Source organism: Phyllobates terribilis, unplaced genomic scaffold (genome assembly GCF_046119375.1).
Source record: "Phyllobates terribilis strain yellow unplaced genomic scaffold, ASM4611937v1 Scaffold_11__3_contigs__length_659146591, whole genome shotgun sequence".
Lineage (NCBI taxonomy): Eukaryota > Metazoa > Chordata > Amphibia > Anura > Dendrobatidae > Phyllobates > Phyllobates terribilis.
In genome coordinates this window covers 327,078,197-327,096,130 of record NW_027362771.1, presented here as the reverse complement: position 1 = coordinate 327,096,130, position 17,934 = coordinate 327,078,197, and the positions used below count along the sequence as shown (strand labels likewise).

Below are 17,934 nucleotides of genomic sequence, written 5' to 3'. Positions count from 1 at the left end.
CCAGGATACACCATGCAAGGTCTCCAGATCTGAGCGGGCACTAGATCTCTCAGCTCTGGACGACTTGTGGGTAAACCAGTCAGCACCTGGAATGTAAGCTTCTTCAAGTGTAATGCTCCAATCTGGAGCTTAATTTGTACAGACATCTTTTGACTGTTTCTGAGTAGGGCTCGTCCTTCTGCTGACAATGCCCAAACCAGCTTCTGGAGTTTTCGGACGGGAATCAGACACTGACTCTTCAAGGCTTTAAGCCCGAAACTTCCGATTAATCCGAGGCTTTTACTTGCCACGGAGACAGTCATGGTCATCTGTGGAGAGGAAACACTAATGCCCAGGGCAGCCTCTCCCCAGGCCTAATGTCTTGGGATTCTCCAACCTTCACTGGACAAAGACCGTCAGGGGGTCCCAAACAACCGCCGCGGGACTGCAATCCGATTTCATGACTGAGTTCCGGCCTCTGCTTTGCCTGACGAACATGGTCAACCTTCATGGATTCCGTGCGGGTAGCTGCTTCTGCAGGCTGGGGAACAGGAGGTCTTTGGGAGGACAGAACCTGGCGTGATGGCTTGCCTCTACGCCTAGCACGTCTGGAATGCCTCTTGAGGTTGGGAAGAGAAGTATTCTGTGGAGCGTAGTCATCCTGTGAGGAATCTGGGTGGGCAGCAGTCTCTTCAGGCTGGAGAACTGGTGAGTTACCCACACACATTACCCATCGGGGCTTCTCCGGGATATTGGGAAGGGAAGCTTTAGCAGAGGCTTCAGGATTGGGGTCATCGAAAACCATTAGAAAGGCCACCAGGAAGGCCTGCAGGTCAAGGAAGATAGGGTCCCATGCTTCCCATAGGGGGGTGATCCATTTCAAGGCATCACCCGCTAGGTAGGATATCATAAATGCCACTTTTGCCCAATTGGTAGGAAAATAGAGAGGGTAGAACTTGAAATGCAGCATGCATTGCTCCACAAACGCACGGCTTTGTTTAGGATCCCCATAGTACCGTGGCGGATCCGCAGGAACGGGTGCAGAAAGCTCATTTGGGCTGGTGCGTACATCGCCTGGACATCAGCTTGCGAAAAAATTTTTTCTTGCTGCACGTTTGTGCCAGAAAATGTCTCTGAGAGGTAAGGCCGCGGGGCTCAACGGGAACCATGGCCTGAGCAAACTGTTATGCACACGCCCGGACTGACTGGCGTGTGCGTGATTTAGTGATTCCACTGTGCCATGAACCGGAGAGTGCCTGGAGGGGCGTAACTAAGTATCCACCCGATCCAACCAAGGTCGCACGATGGCTAACGACGCCGTGCACCAGGGAGGAACCGAGCAGAGGGACCAGGTGCTACTCCAGGTCAGACCCCGGACACGGCTGTTGACCCACACCGGGGAATACAGGAACAGGCAGGTTAGGCTGGCACACAGACTGGTGGGTATTGGTAGGCACAGCTGGCGTACAGATGGGGAGTTACTGGCAAGCACGGCTGGATTGCAGACTGGATAGGGTCCAGTACAGACTGGGACTCAGGAGCAGAACCGCAGATGCGGTAGACAAGCAGAGCAGAGAGGAACCGCTGGAGTGGTGGGCAAGACAGAGCAGGGCGAGACCGCCGGAGCGGTGAGCAAGGCAGAGCAGAGAGGAACCGCTGGAGTGGTGAGCAAGGTAGAGCAGGCAGGAGCCGCCGGAGCGGTGAGCAAGGCAGAGCAGGCAGGAGCCGCCGGAGCGGTGAGCAAGACAGAGCAGGGCGAAACCGCCGGAGCGGTGAGCAAGGCAGAGCAGGCAGGAGCCGCCGGAGTGGTGAACAAGGCAGAGCAGGCAGGAGCCGCCGGAGCGGTGAGCAAGACAGAGCAGGGCGAAACCGCCGGAGCGGTGAGCAAGGCAGAGCAGGCAGGAGCCGCCGGAGTGGTGAACAAGGCAGAGCAGGCAGGAGCCGCCGGAGCGGTGAGCAAGGCAGAGCAGGCAGGAGCCGCCGGAGCGGTAAGCAAGACAGAGCAGGAGGGAAACCGCCAGGAGCGGTGAGCAAAGGCAGAGCAAAGGGAGACCACCGGAGCGGTGAGCAAGGCAGAGCAGGCAGGAGCCGCCGGAGCAGTGAGTAAGGCAGAGCAGAGATAAACCGCCGGGAGCGGTGAGCAAAGGCAGAGCGGAGGGAAGCCGCCGGAGCGGTGAGCAAAGGCAGAGCAAAGGGAAACCGCCGGAGTGGTGAGCAATGGCAGAGCAAAGGGAAACCGCCGGAGTGGTGAGCAATGGCAGAGCAAAGGGGACAGGGCTCTGTTCACACGGAACAGACTGCAAGGGAAAGGCAGAACCAGATACACACAAGCTACTTGCAATGAAGTAGCGAGTGGACTCTAAACTCACAAACGGAAGTAGAATGAGTAGGAGTTAGGTGCAGGTTCAGACTCTGCAGAAAAAGGGAAGGTACGGACATAGAGAAAAACAGGTAACAGGCTAGGAGAGTGTTCAGACAGGAACTGAGTGTTCAGACAGGAACTGACACTGCAGCGAGATACAGGAGTGAGTCTGGGTATACGGCCCCCAGAATGGCGGACAAACAGGCTAGAAGACACAGATAACAGGTCTGGGTATGCGGCCCCCAGAAGGCAGAACGAACAGGCTAGGAGCGTGTTCAGACAGGCCTGGGAATACAGCCTCCAGGAAGGTGGACAGGCAGGAAAAACAGAACGGGACCTGGCACATCAGAGGCAAGGAGCCCTCTGAGGGTAAAGTTGCTCAGGCACCTCCTACTGGGTGGAGGGGGTTTAAATATCCAGTGACTCACAGCAATAGGCTGGAGACACATTAGGAATGCGCCCACATCAGCTATAAGAATCAGGAAGTAACCGGGCTGCCACCCTAAGCAGTCAGTCAAGGGACATGCAAACAGCATGCACAGGAGCAGGAATAGCAGACTGGACAGACAAGTAAGATTGCGGTCTTGCATAGTGGGAGGTGGTGCACTATGCAAGTATGCCGCCAGGGATGTTACAGTACCCCCCCATCCCTTGCATAGTGGGAGGTGGTGCACTATGCAAGTACGCCGCCAGGGATGTTACACAATTAAGTGCATTAAAACATTATATCTTCCCCAACATGGTATAAAAAAAAAGTCAGCTCAGGGCGCAAAAAAATATGCCGTCACCCAGCCCCAGATCCCGAAAAATGAAAACGCTATGGGTCTCGGAAAATGACAAGACAAGCAACATTTATTCTCTTACAAATTTAAAATTTTTTTTCACCTATTACATAAAAAAACAGAACCCGTACATGTTTGGTATCTCTGTACTTGTAATGACCTGGAGAATCATATTGCCAGGTCACTTTTACCATGTAATGAACATGGTAAATAAAAAACCCAAAAATCAATTTCAGTGCACTTGGAATTTTTTTCCGGCTTTCCAGTTCATCACATGAATGATGTCATTCAAAAGTACAACTCTTCCTACAAAAAACAAGCCTTCATTCCGCTCTGGGGCTGGAAAAATAAAAAAAAGTCATGGTTATTGGAATATGGGGAGGAAAAAACGAAAGCGCAAAAAAATGGAAAATCGCAAGGTCATGAAGGAGTTAAAGGCGCGTGACAGCCACAGATCTCCACTGTAATATATCAGATGCAGATGGTTTTCATAACAGTAGGTTAATCATAGATGCTCCCAGTGTGCACTAGACAAAGACCCCAGTGGTTGTAGTATTGATGCTTCAGACAGGTACCCCTTCATTTTACAGCAGTGCCATCTTAAGGTGGTTTTCCTAAAATTGATATTTATCATTTCTCCACAGCCCGTTTGTCAGCCCCAGGGATATTAAATGAAGAGACAGGTAGTATGCCTGACTGCTGTTGTGTGCTTTTTTATATACTACATTGAAGTGTAAGGCTAAGTGCCCACAATGCAGAAATGCTGCGGAGCGTTTCTGCATCTCCCTGGCAGAAAAAACGCATGCGGATTTTACATGCGTTTTTCCTGCAGGTTGTCAAGCGCTTTTCCCAGCGATTTTAGCATCACGTGGAAAGTGCTTGACAACTGGTCACACTATATAAATCCATGCAACCGGCATGGATTTATGTTGTGTGACCAAGTTACGATGCTGCAAATGCAGCATTAATAGTAAAAAAAAAAAAAAGAATAAAAATGTTGAAAAATAAAAAAAAACATTATTCTCACCTTCCGATGGCCTCCGGTCTCCTGCATGGTGCATCCGGTGTTTTTGGCGGCTCGCGGTGCTCTAAAAAGGACCTTCCATGACGTCATTTAGTCATGTGACAGGTCACGCGACCGCCGACATCAGCGGTCGCGTGACCTTTCACATGACTAAATGACGTCATGGAAGGTCCTTTTACACTACCGCGAGCAGCCGAAGAGCCAGCAGCGCCGCCGGGAGCAGACAGGGGGCAATCAGAAGGTAAGTATATATTTTTTTATTTTAATTCTTTTTTGACTACAGGTACTATGGTACCCGGGTCTGGAGGAGAGTCTCCTCTTCTCCAGACCCGGGTACCATCCGCGCATTGAATCGCATAATATCCGCATGTGTACGTGTAGTCATGCGGATGTTATGCGGTCCAATGCAAGTCAATGGCGGCGATTTTCCCGCGATTCCGCAAAATGAATGATTGTGCTGCAGATTTTTCCGCAATGATAATCTGCAGCGGAAATTTCCGCAGCATGTGTTTATCATTGAGAAACATGGCAGACAACTTAACAAGCGTTAATAATGCGTTTTCGCGGCGGAAATGGCGCTGCGGAAATGCATTAAATCCGCATCGTGGGCACGTAGCCTTAAGGCATCTTTGTTTTTATGGTCTGCATCCTATTGTCAATAGTACGTGTGCATTTAAAGACTGCACTTTGCAAGAAACAGATAGGAGTAGGCAGCAACCTGCTAGTATATACAGTAGCTTTCTGCAAGTGCAGGGTGCATTGCAAGAGCCTTGGAGGTGTGTACACAGGGAAGGTTTGGGAGAAGTCTGTATGTGATGACTGAAGAGGAACAAGTTGGCCCTGATGTGACAACTGAAATGAGATGGTAGTGGGGGAATAGTTCTTCTGAACATTAAAAGGTGATGTGTGTCTGGGGTGGCAGGCTTTCTTTGATTTCTCTTGGGTCAAGGGGCACTCCTGCTCCAACTTCTGCCCGTGAGAGGTGACAGTACTACTGTGACTGGTAATGAAAAATACTAGCCGACAGTCTTTGCTGCGGTGTTTTGCCAATTGCAGACCAATTGTTATGAAGCCGATCTCTCCACCTTTCCATGTAAAAAATACACTGAAAACATTTGTAAGTCAATAAAGGTTATCCCAAATCCTTTTTATTTAAACATGGAATAAAATGCATAATACAATTACAAAACCGTGGATGTAGTGACCATACGTTGAACAGAACTACATACTTAAGTAGTTTCTACTTATTTCCAACCCATATAAACTAATTTTAATGAAAGCAGATTAAAATAAATGACAAGAACAAATGTGATGTAGATCTATAATACATCAACTTATAAGAAGCATAGTATATAACTCAAAAGTTAAACAGGAGATGGCATACTGCTTAGGTTCCTGAATTGTTAAGAAATTAGAATTTACTTTCAGACATTCTAAGTTTTTTAGATTACTTTGAAGTGACATAAGACTTCATAGGATCCTTGTCCCATGCAGGCAGTGTAGATAGTTTGTTGCTGGTTGCATCATCAATTGGCCATCCCCAGGCCTTGAAGAATGGCGCTAGGTTTTTATTAACTGCATGTGAGAACTTCTCTGCCCAAAGATTCATCTTGACATTCTTCTCTTTGCTGACATTGGTCATTGTTTGATACTCTGAGAAAACTTGTTTAAATGGTTCCCAACCAAAGCCTTCTTGTAGCTGAAAAAAGTAAAAACAGCATAGACTATATTATCAGGTTTACAATGCAATATTCATTATTAGAAATTATATAATTAAAGTGGATCGGTCATCAAATTTCACAGTATACTACATACTTTAATAGATCTCTTATACCTGATGATATTGGTGCACTTACATTGAAAAGCCATTTCAGGATGCCTATATAATTCTCATTTACAGATAAGTATTTTATGAGTCCGGCAGGAAAACTTTAAAAAATAATTGTTTGTATTGTGAAATCTAGTCATAGATTCTCTTCAAAGGGGCTTCCCTTACTTTAAAACTTATTGTGTATAGGCACCAGAAGGGAAATGAAAAATAAAACCTGTACTCACTCCCCAAACTGGCATCGCTCCTCTACAATTGCTTTTGTGTCCCCTCTGGTTTCCTCGTATAAATATTGTCACATGATGGCTGAAGCTAATCAGCAGTCACTAAGAGGCTGCTGCCCCTCATATGGTTTCTGAACAGGACCCTGAATCCATACACTATAAAGTTGCATTTATACTGTGAGCAAGTGTTTCTAGGAATGCTCATTTCATGATAATCATGCAGTCTAAACAGGATGCCGATCACCCGACGAGCAAAACAAACACTTGTTCGTCAGGTGAAATGATCTTTTGGTGTGTAAGTGGCATATCTTTCTGTACAGGACATATGATGCAGAGACAATGGCAGTCTATGAGCTCTGAACGATCTAACTATTACATATTGTTCAGTGCACATCTGATCACCAGTCGTTTAACGCTGCAAAATTGTTACCTTTTAAAGTAGCAAAAAACCCCTTTAGGCTCTAGTAGACCCCAGTGCAGCCAACGAGTTTTCCTAGGTGAAGCTATTTCTGGAAAATTGTGGTGGTAGTTATCCTGAAGCAGCTTCGCCAGCAGTTTCAGTCATTCTTGTTGTAGCCAGCATCTTTTAAGTTATACATCGGTTCAGAAGCTGCCCTACGAATAGGCATTGAGTGGTTTTGTTCATTTTTTGAGGTGTGTTTGTGGTGCTTTTTCAGGAGGATTTCAGGTAGGTGGAATCCTCCTGAAAAAGATGTCTTGTGTACATAGCCTACAGATATAGGCTATAGGATAAAACACTCATATAGGCTATTCTCTTGCTAAAATAGAGAAAAATAATGGGCCAAATCATTAAGCAGTTTCCACCAGAGAACTGGTGTTAAAAAGTTGCAAAGTATTGTGCAACACATAATTGTGTAAAAACTTTGCAACTTTTGCTGTTTCTACACTAGCTCTGGCAGTGTTTTTAAAAATGGGTGGAGCTTAGGGGAAGGGGCGTGGCCTAAGCAGCTAAACAGATACACTATGATGTGACGGGAGTGCATTTTCTAATACTGGTGCATGGACGGCTCTTAAGGAATTTGTCATATCTTACTCCAGTGGACTCTGGATCAAGTCCAGTAGACCAAACGCCAGTCTTTATTCTACCCCATAAAATACTGTTTTACAGCAACACTTTAAATAGGAGACTATTAGTATCTTATACAATACATTTAATTCACCATTTTAACTATTGTTTTAAAATCGTGAGTTTTAGAAAAGTACCTGAAGATAGGTCTCAAGCGCTGTCCATACACTCCATTGAGCTAGATTGGCTCCATTCTTCACATACTGCTTGATTCTATTTTCCCTGTCCTCTGGCTTGAGGGCAGGATGAGCTTTATTCCTTGGGATTCCGAGCACTGTTTCATGTACATATACCGACCACAAGTTACATGTGGCTTCTGTGGTGTGAGGAGGGAATTCCCAAACTCCTCTCTGCTCGTTGTGACCAAGCTCATGTATCGCCCCCCACATACCTTTCTTCATTTCATCAACATTTACTAAACCAGATGCTGTTGGCAAATGACACATTATTGGGTATCCAGCATGCATCCAACCTACAGTAGTAAATAAAAAAAAAATAGTTTAATGTGAAAAATAATAGTCACAATACAACCACTCTGCATACAGTAAATTCATTCTTTCTGCTATAATAAAATATACATGTTTTACCCATATAACTATCATTAATACAATTATTAAATGAACTCTAAGAATTTTGTTTAAAGGTACTGAAATGAAGAAAAAGTCTCATGAAGGTCTACTTACCATTTGAAATTTGCACATCCGTAACAAATCTTTCTGGACGTGAAAACTTCTTTGGAATTACAGCAAGATCAGCTATAGCTTCCATGATCTTATCCCACTGAGCCATTAAAGAATCTGGATCTTCAAGTGAGCGAATCGCATCAGAGGGAACGGTAAGAATAATGCTTTCTGTAATAAGCTCAGCCCAGGGAGATGGATAGTTTCGAATTTCTTGCACCCACGATGATTGGGTAGTCTTACCTAATGAAAGTTAAGAATTACAATGCAATTGTGTTTTCAGTAGTTTTGCTTAGTTACGTTGTTTTAAAGGGGGAAAAAAAAATCGCTGAATGTCTCACAATTAGAGATGAGCTGATTCTAATCAAATCGCATTTGTAGATTCAATGAATTTTCTGAATCTGGTGAATTCGAACCATACAGTATGTGCTTCACTTCCTGTGAATCATCTAAAATGGTAGTTGCCATTTTACACATCATAAAACGGTGAACAAACTGTACAGATAGTGTGTGACAGCACAGTAATGAAGAAGTTAAGTATGTGAGGAATAGAGAATAATACAGATTTAGTTGATAGGGAGAGATAGGAGAGTTACTGTGTCTGATATATTATGAGGCAGGGCCAGAGAGGGAGACATAGTTGATGGCTTGAAGTGGACCTTTTGCTAAATTTTTCACGTTGAACTGGACACAGTGATAATAGTGGCTTCAGAGTAGAATAAAATGTTTTAGTTTATTTTTATTTCAACTTTCCTTTGCACAGATATTAGCAAAGTATTTAGCAAAAAGTAAACTTTTTTTTAAGTCCAATTGGGTGTTGTCATAGTTGTCACGGCGGTGTGTACTTCTTTTCCCTGTATGATGCTGACCAATCATAATAAGCAACTCTCAAAGGAAAAATCACGCTCCACTATAGTGCATAGCAGGGTTCTCAGTGTCTGAGAGGTAGGCCACGTTCACACGTTCAGTATTGTACTTCAATATTTGTAAGCCAAAACCAGAAGAACAATCAGAGGAAAAGTATAATAGAAACACGTCACCATTTCTGTATTTATCCCCCACTCCTGGTTTTGACTTACAAATACTGGGGTAAAATACTTACTAAATACTGAACATGTGAATGTGGACATCTCTGATACCCTGGTGTAACCTCCTGCATGAGTCAGTGTGTGTGTGTGGGGGAGGAAGCAGTGGCGCTGAATTTGGGTTCGCTCACATCGGCATATATAAACTAGCTGAGATTCTCAGCCAGAAAAGTTGGAGAGTGTCAGGCGGGTGTAATGCGTTTTCTGTTTCTCACCTAGCATCCGTATGACATCCGTATGCAATGCGTTTTTAACATCAGCTTTTACATGCAGTAATTCTCTGTCATTTCAAGCTAGTTTTCTAACTAATAAAACAATATTATATACAGATATAAATAGATGATATTTCTTACTATGTTAGTGAGATATATAAATAGAGCAGTGCATGTGTACTTTACTGTATGTGTTTTTAGCTAATAATTAAAGAATTAAAAGATAAAAATAGTGTGGGGGTAATAAACATGGAGCTTCACAGTCTCTTAATATCCGCTCACAGCTCTCTGCGTAGCCTTTACTGGTTATTAACTAAAGGTGACCCCCCGCCCAAAAAAAATGACATGGCATCCCCCCTATTTTTAATAACCAGCAAAGGCTAGGCAGACAGATCCAGGCTGATATTAATAGCCTAGTAAGGACCCATGGATTTTGGCCCCCTCCTAGTCTAATAACATCAGCCCTCAGCCACCCCAAAACTGGGGCATCCATAAGATGCACCAATTCTGCTGCTTAGCCGTGGCTCTTTCCACCTGCCCTAGTGCGGTGGCAAGTGGGGTAATAGTATTGGGGTTGATGTAAACTTTGTAATGTCAGCTGACAGCAAGCCCGGGGGTCAGTAATGAAGAGGCGTTTATAAGACACCCCCATTACTAACCCCGTCAGTTTAAGTAAAAAAAAACACACTCACAGAGCAAAGTCCTTTATTTGAACAAAACACTCCCCGACCCACTTTTATCCATTTATTAATATCCAAAGAAAAATAAAAAAACAAAGAAATCCTCACCTGTCCGCCGATAATTCATATGTCCCGCTTTGAGCCTAACTCAGCTACATCTGGATGCATTGCTGAGCGGTGACATAAAATGCGACCACTCAGCCCTGCATCCAGGAGACGCTGAGCATGAGAATGCAGCTTCAGTGCCAAGCGCTGACATCAGTAAGGTGACTGGAGTTCATAGACGATGAACTCCAGTCACCTCACTGACGTCACCGCTCGCAGATGAGCACTGCCTAATTGAATAACATTTTAGCGAGTGCAATGCGATTTTTTTCTCACATTGCACTCACTGAGTTTATACACAGATGTGAGCATGCCTTTTAGCTGTGTCACACCCTCAGTGAAAACTCTGACATCACCCACTTTGACTTTAAAAAAGTTAACTCATTAGGTGCCAAATACTTTGCTTGCTATTATCTCTGCAATGGAGAGGCAAAAAAAAAAGCTAAAATGTTTGCAGCTACTATTACATCTTGTGTCCGTTACAACACGAAAAATTTGGTAAAAGGTTGTCTTTAATCAGTTTGTTTATATTGCTGCTACAATTCAATAACATATTTTTCGCATTTATGCAGAAGCTAGCCACCAATATTGCTTTTAACAATTTTTTCCTACTATGTTACTATTTGAAAAAGTGTGTGTGTCACATACAGTACTTCTTTTTTGCACATCTGTTGTATTAGTCTGTTTTATTAGTCCACATGCCGCACCAGTACTGCAGCCTGTTGCCTGTCTTATTTTTATTGGTGTTTACTTAGCATTTTCGGTCGTGCCTTTTACTGATGGAGGAAATAGATTCAAAAAGAAAAGCTGATTCTAGTGTAGTAAATATGTATGATAAAAAGAAGTGTCAATTGCTATAGATGGCATAATGTAAAAGAAAAAACCCTATACCACAGGATCTGGCAATAAGAATGTGGCAACAAGTAGCAGCAAATGCACCACCATTGGCAGTCAGGGCAATAGTACTGCCAAATACAGGTCATAATTGTATTCCTTTGCCTTCTGGAAGCATATTATTGGTGAGATTACAGAGGACATTATAGACTATATGGCACATCTTTTCGTTCTTTTACATCTTTTAGACGTTCTCCCTGTATGACACATGACTTAAATTTAATTGTGCACATTTTTTTAAAGAAATATAATCACTTGAAGAAGGTGATGCTCATGGCCAGGAGGATATCTGGGCATTTCAACTGTTCTATTTCTGCAAAGCCTGGAGGCCATTCTACACCACATCAGAACAGTCTGCCTGAGTACTGCCTAATTTCTGACATTACAATGCGATTAAATTAAATGCTGCATATGTTGGATTCGTAATAAGAGCAGTGGAGAGCAGGGACGGCCTATATCATGCAGTAGGCAAACTAGAGATTGGGGTAGTTTGAAAATTAACAATGACAGCGGAGGAGGGACGTGTGGAGCCAAATGAGACCCTTTGATAAGACTACTAATTTTGTCAGTAGGGAAAATTGTGGCATCAAGTTATGTCAGTCCTCTTATATTTATATTGGAAAAAATGGTCATAAGAATGCAACAAGGGATGGAGGAAGATGAGCAACTTCTACATGTTCATTGCTGCCCTGGGGCTGTTTATAACACAGCATACACACCATACAACACATGTGCATAAACACCAGCATGGCAGGCATTTGCCCCCAAAAGGGATCATATTTGGATAGGTTTTTAATTTAAAAAAAACATAGAAAAATCTAACAGTGCGGTGTGTTATTAAACAGGCTGTTGGTTACCACCGATTATACATTTACCCAAGGTCATATATGTTGAGGTCACTTAGACATTACTAAGGCTGTCTTTGCATTAAAGAACTTGAAAGAGGTTGGATACAGTCCTAGGAGTAAAACAGTGTCGTATGTCAAGATAATTGGAGGCTCTGGAGTGCTTTCACTGCAAATCGATTTGCAGTGCATTGAATTTTTATGGCAAATTCGGTATCAATCATTTCAGAAAAATCATTAAAGGCGTTTCCCCACGAACAAAAGTTCATTTTAATCAATAGTTCTTGGAATGATAATCAGTTCCACAATTGAATGTATTTAAATAAAATGTTCCTGTGCTGAGATAATCTTATAAATGTGCCCCTGGAATTCTGTAGAATTCAAAGTATCTAAAATATGACTTGGCTGTAGAGCACTGCCATTTATTGTGTGTGGTTCTGTTGACTTTGGGATATATACAGAAAATTAGGGCATTCTATACTTACCTTTTATAAACACAGGAGCAAGTTCTGCTCCTTGAACTGAAATCGGGACATTGCCCAGTTGACTCTTGGTTTTAACAATAATGTAAAGAAGTCCACCCCAGACACAGGATATAGAAACCTTCTCATCATCAACGCCCTTTCTACGCACAACCACTGGTGCACGACAATACTGATTTGCACCACTCAGGTCATCTGAGTGACAGCCAACCTGCACCTGTAATAAATATCAAGCTTTTACTACAATTATCACTGCACATAAGTGATCATTTATAATCTAAAAAGTAGTGGAGCATTTTAAGGATTTATGTGCGGTTTTAGAAAAGCATAACCTGCTAACATCAGTAGGCAGAAAAAGAGACATTCCTGTAGATTACCTGGAGACATTTACCCACAGCTGAGGCAGGAAACACAAGGGTTACTGTTTTCCGAGGAGGCACGTAGAGTCCAGTACTTCTCCAGGCATCACCACCTGGGGACAGAATACCCATTTATGAAAATGTAGTTTTGGGCCCGCTTTAGGCCCTGTTAGGCCTCATTCAGACATCAATTTTTTTTTTTACAAATGAGAAAAACAGATCGAGTGTCATCAGTGATTTTCATCAAAGTTTCATTAGCAATTCATCTGATTTTTATCAGAGTTTGGTCCAATTTTCATCAGTTTTTCTTGTATGTGAAAAAAAGTTTCTCTAACTTCTTCTAACAGTCAGTGAAGATCAGACCGCATTCACATGGTATCCCAGTGATGTCTGATTATTTCCCTGACTCTTAGATTCGTATTGCTGATTTTAGCACAACACTTGGACCAAAATCGGACATATCTCCGCGACTTTTCGCGGAACAGTTGTTCTGTGAAAAATCACGCACATGTGAACAGTCCCATTCACTATTATAGGTATGAGTGCTAAAACTGAAAAACGAGTGAAAAAGACGGATAGCACTTGTACTACCCTGTGAATGATGCATTAGATGCATCAAAATAATGGTAGTATTTTTCCCTAGAAGCCTTGCTTACTGTGTTGTTACTGCACTGAGGCACCATATGGAGGCATATAATGTTTACAGCTGTGACGTATAAGCCATAGGGACTCTTTACAGGCTGTGTACATTACACCAATCTCACCTGAACATATTAGATGTGCTCTTATAGGCCTGTATAACTGTCATTTATGAGGACCCACACTGAGATCTAATGTCTAATAACAGGATCATAAGGATCTATGATACTACACAGTCTAGCTGGGACTTCTGACTATCTTGCATTTTTGCCATGTGTGACGGGGATTTCTAAATCCTTCTCAGATTTGTGAATTGGATTTCTGCCACAAGGGTAGCTTTACTTACAGTAATTGCTATGTTAAAATATCACATTAAGTCCTTATTCACAAGTCATTGTTCATCTGTATTTGAAAGCCAAAACAAGGAGTGGCTGCAAAATACATTTGGGGTGTGAATCTTTTAATTATAGTTTTCTCTTTGTAGGTTCCACTCCCGATTTTGACTTGCAAATACTGATAACAAACACTTGCTAAATACTGAACCATACTGAACCATGAAAAGTAGAGCAGGCGGTGTCAGTGTTGACCGTAGCAACCAAACAGATTTCAGCTTCTACTTTATGGGAAAGTGATCGGATTCCTTGGCATGAGCAATATTTGGGAATTTTTTTCTGCCTTATATTTATTTTATTGTCTTTTTGACACTGTTCCAAAATAAGACCAATACCAAAATTCTCGATTTAAGCTGCCTCTTTATACACAAAAATATTTTATTAGGATTGAAACAATTTTTACAGGAAATCTTTTTCCCATCTGTGCAAAAAAAACAAATACAGAAAAAAACAGCCAGTGTTAAAGGGGTTATTTGGGACTTATAATATTTTTGTGCATGGGGCTAAAAAAGAACAGGGAGGTAGTTAGCAACTGTTCTGCCCGATGCCATTTTCTGTTGGCTCAGAGCAGTCATAGACTCTGTTGATTGTCGATAGGGTGTCTCTGCCAATATCATACTGATTGACAGCCAGCTCCCTGCTGTCTGACTGCGGGGAGTTCATCAGTATGACGTCTGCAGTGATGCTCCGTCGACAGAGCAGAACGGAAGAGGAAGATCTGCTCTGTTGATGAGAGGAGAATGAAGCAGGGGAATCGCTGTCTGACCCGGAAGAGATCATCAACCATTCAAAAAAGGCAGGTAGTTAGCAACAACCTGCCTATTAGTTCTTAGACCCAAACACAAAAATAATAAAAGTCCTGTTTAATCCTTTTTCTTTTAGGCTCATCTTTTAGATTATCATTTTCATGCTACAATGCAAGTAATGTGGTGGAATGTAAGAGCTTTTTCACATATCCCACAAGACTCAGTTCATGCTGGGTCACTTTACACTTAAGTTTGAGGGAAATTTGTAATCTATTTAATCCCAATGTTCTCAATGGGTTAGTTAGTGTCATTTTTATAGAAAAAAAGGCATTTATCTTGAAAGAATGCTACAGGCAGTGCTCCTCCAAATCGTACTATAAGATCAGTGTCCTGACAAATGAAAAAGATGTATACCGTATATTGGTAGATGAACCTTTATCTTTTATGTTGGGGGTGGGAGAATAATAATACCCTGCCTATGTGAACAAGCCCTAAGTGAAAAAAACTTTTATTTAAGGCAAAGATATACATGATTTGATGATCTGTACAAAAAAAGGATTGTGAAATTTAAAACAAACATAAAAGCATATATAATTAAATTTGAGAAAAGTACTCTACCAGGGTTTGTTCCATCAATCTGCACCGCAATAGGGGGTGTAGAATGACCACTCTCACATTCTAGATCATGCAACTTATCCAAACAGCTGACTTCTTGGGCGAGACACATCATGAAAGCTTCCTTAGAACAGCTTTTTGCTGGACACTGTTTACTGACATTTGGAATACTACAACCATGTGCCAGATGTACGAGTTCTTCCTGTAGAGAAGAAACAAGAGGGCTGGCTGGCATCCTCATGAATGTCGAAACATCTTGTCTGAGTTTAGGCAGCCAATCACTCAGGGATGGTGTTAACTGAGCTCCACTTTTCAAGTCACTTAACAGTTGAGAGACAGCTCTAGGAAAATGGTAGGTAGTAGCTTCTGCATTAGGATCCAAAACCTGATAATTGCCCTGGGCAACTGTTCTCCCCAAAATGCTGATTCCAAGCTTATTGAGGACCTTGTTTCCTGGATATTGAGAAAGCACGTTTGGATTAGAGTAAGACCAGTGCCAGGCATGGCCAGCTATAAGTAGACCCCCACCTTCTGCCACAAACTGTTGGATTTTTTCTGCCTCATCATCACTGTATGATGTGCAGCAGTACACACTGAGCTCAGGAGTTAAATTAGACACTACACATTGTAAACCTTCAGCTTGTAGGACATTTGCAAAATTAGACAGTTTTTTTACAGCACCAATTTTTCCTTGTCTTCCCATATTCATCCATGAGATTGCATTGAGCCAGAAGGTTTTGAGCTGTGGTTTGCAAAAATAGCCTTCGTGTGTCCCCACAACAATGCGCCCTCTCCCGTAATATGCTGCACCAAAAAAACACTGGTTATTGCTGGTTAGACCAATTGGAAATGTCAGAGGTCCGTGAAGGAGGAGTTCAGAGGGGACACCCGGCCCACTAATATCCATGCTGTCAACACCTTGCACAAGATGCTTTAAATCCGCTGAAAATGTCACACTGTGCAAAACATAACAAAAAAAGTGAATATGATATAGTTTTATTTGATAATCTGATTAATCAGGCAATTGTCTATATAATGACATTTAAATGATGATAAATAGTGAAGAACAATATAGTACTTACTCTTTGTAGAATGGGCACCATGGTATTTTTTCACTCACATTAAAGTTCCCTCTTTCTCCACACTGACCAGTAAAATATATCCCAGCCACAGAAGTTATTTTGTTTCCAGGAAAATTGCACAAAACATTTTCTTGTTTGTGGCTAGAAGACCAGTGCCAGGCTTGAGCTCCAATGAGAAGACCTCCTCCTTCTTTTATAAAAGAGACTATTTCCTGTGCCTGATTATCATTATATCCATTTGTACAGAGAACTCCCAGATCTTTCTTCAGACCAGAGATCTTTTCAACCTTGTGTCCAGAGGCAGAGATCATCTGTTCCAAGTTGTTGAAGTTCTTGTCAACACCAATTACAGCTTTTGAGGAAGGTTTCAGCCAAGATATTGCATTTTTAAGGAAATCCATGAATTGGGGCAGGTTCAAGAATGCGTCGTGGCTCATGACCACAAGCCGACCCTTCCCATATTTGGAGGCAGCAATAAGGACATGTTTTTCAGGACTTGCCACGACCGGAAAAGCTTCATCACCAGTCAGGAGGAGATTACAAGGCACTTCTTTCCCTGAGAAATTTACACTACAGATACCTTTGACCAGAGAGCGGTAATCTTCATTAGCAGACATTTTCTATGTTCTGTAACACAAAATGAGCACTTTTTGAAAATGAAAAAAAAAGGAAATTCCTGTCTGTTTTAACATTTTTTTTAAAACCATAAAAGACCACTAAAAGACATTTTAAATTGTTCCCCTTATTATAACAATTATTTTTATATATTGGCCACACAATTTCTTTTTCAGAATGGGGCAGGGCTAAAAAACACTAATTTTTTACTTCTTTAGTTTATTCAGATGTTTTTTTCATCTTTATCACACTCTGTGGCACTATAAGGCTGTAAACAACCTTTGGTGGGCACTTCAACATTTATCTACAATTTTTTAAAATCTGATTTCCTCTGTAACTGGGGCAGGTATATTAGCCCCAGTGTCAAGGCAAATTCAACCTCCTAATTACATTGCAGATATAATATGGGTCTGTTAGGGCCCAGAAGCTCATGTTCTCTCCCGACACCTATTGGTTATATGATTAATGTGATTGAAAAAGGAAGCGCTGTCACCATTTTCTAAACTACTGTATATACATAGAGCTTGTTCAGCGCTGCGTATACAGTGATCATGAAGTTAGAGAGTAACAAACCATCTCTGCCTTCTCTGTTGGCAGTCAAGCTGTACATAATAGTCAGTTCCTGCACCTGAACAATCTTGTGCAACTTCTTAATCTGCAATGACATTCTAAAACGTTATTGCGTAGTGATATGTGGACCGTCAGGACGCTTATAATCGTTAGGAGGTCCTAAAGCAATTAAATATATATTACACTTCAGCCAAAATAGTATGCCTACTTACTAAAGTCTGCCAAACTAGATGATGTAGGAGCCTGAATCAAATGTATCTTTTTCTGTATCTGTCTCATAAAATATGCTTGAGGTCTGTAATTTACATATCAATAATTAACCATTCTCATAGACAATGACCATAGTTCTTCCAAACAAAGATGAGTTGATAGTAGACTGCTTCCATAATAACCAGATTAGAAAAATGTTCTATTACTCTATCTGAGGCAAGTTGCATAATTGAAGGGGAGTTGTTGTTTAGGAAATCCATTTTCACACAACTTCTTGGGGCAATCTGCATTAACAGAGGGGAGTTCAATAATTTGGAGTTTTGGCTACTAAAAGTATCTATTTCTTTTTTCCTGAATATGTCTAATGCTTACTTTCTCCTGTAGTGGCACTGCAGAGTAACTGAACACTTGGTGCCAGGTTCCCTCAAATATTACAG

General features: G+C 42.0%; 1 protein-coding gene across 4 annotated transcripts in view; it reads right to left on the bottom strand.

Moving 5' to 3' along the window:
• Positions 1 to 5,261: 5,261 nt before the first annotated feature.
• The window catches only part of LOC141166191 (TRPM8 channel-associated factor homolog), a 30,233-nt gene continuing 17,560 nt past the window's right edge, over positions 5,262 to 17,934 (bottom strand). For all 4 annotated transcript variants that reach the window (XM_073652643.1, XM_073652641.1, XM_073652644.1 and 1 more), the window contains 7 exons: positions 16,103 to 16,729; positions 15,024 to 15,976; positions 12,647 to 12,741; positions 12,273 to 12,486; positions 7,970 to 8,209; positions 7,424 to 7,758; positions 5,262 to 5,846 (listed from right to left, as the gene is read on the bottom strand). In XM_073652643.1, coding sequence (XP_073508744.1) covers positions 5,595 to 5,846; positions 7,424 to 7,758; positions 7,970 to 8,209; positions 12,273 to 12,486; positions 12,647 to 12,741; positions 15,024 to 15,976; positions 16,103 to 16,719 — 2,706 coding nt within the window. In that variant the 5' untranslated portion in view covers positions 16,720 to 16,729 and the 3' untranslated portion in view covers positions 5,262 to 5,594. The remainder of the gene's footprint in view (positions 5,847 to 7,423; positions 7,759 to 7,969; positions 8,210 to 12,272; positions 12,487 to 12,646; positions 12,742 to 15,023; positions 15,977 to 16,102; positions 16,730 to 17,934) is intronic.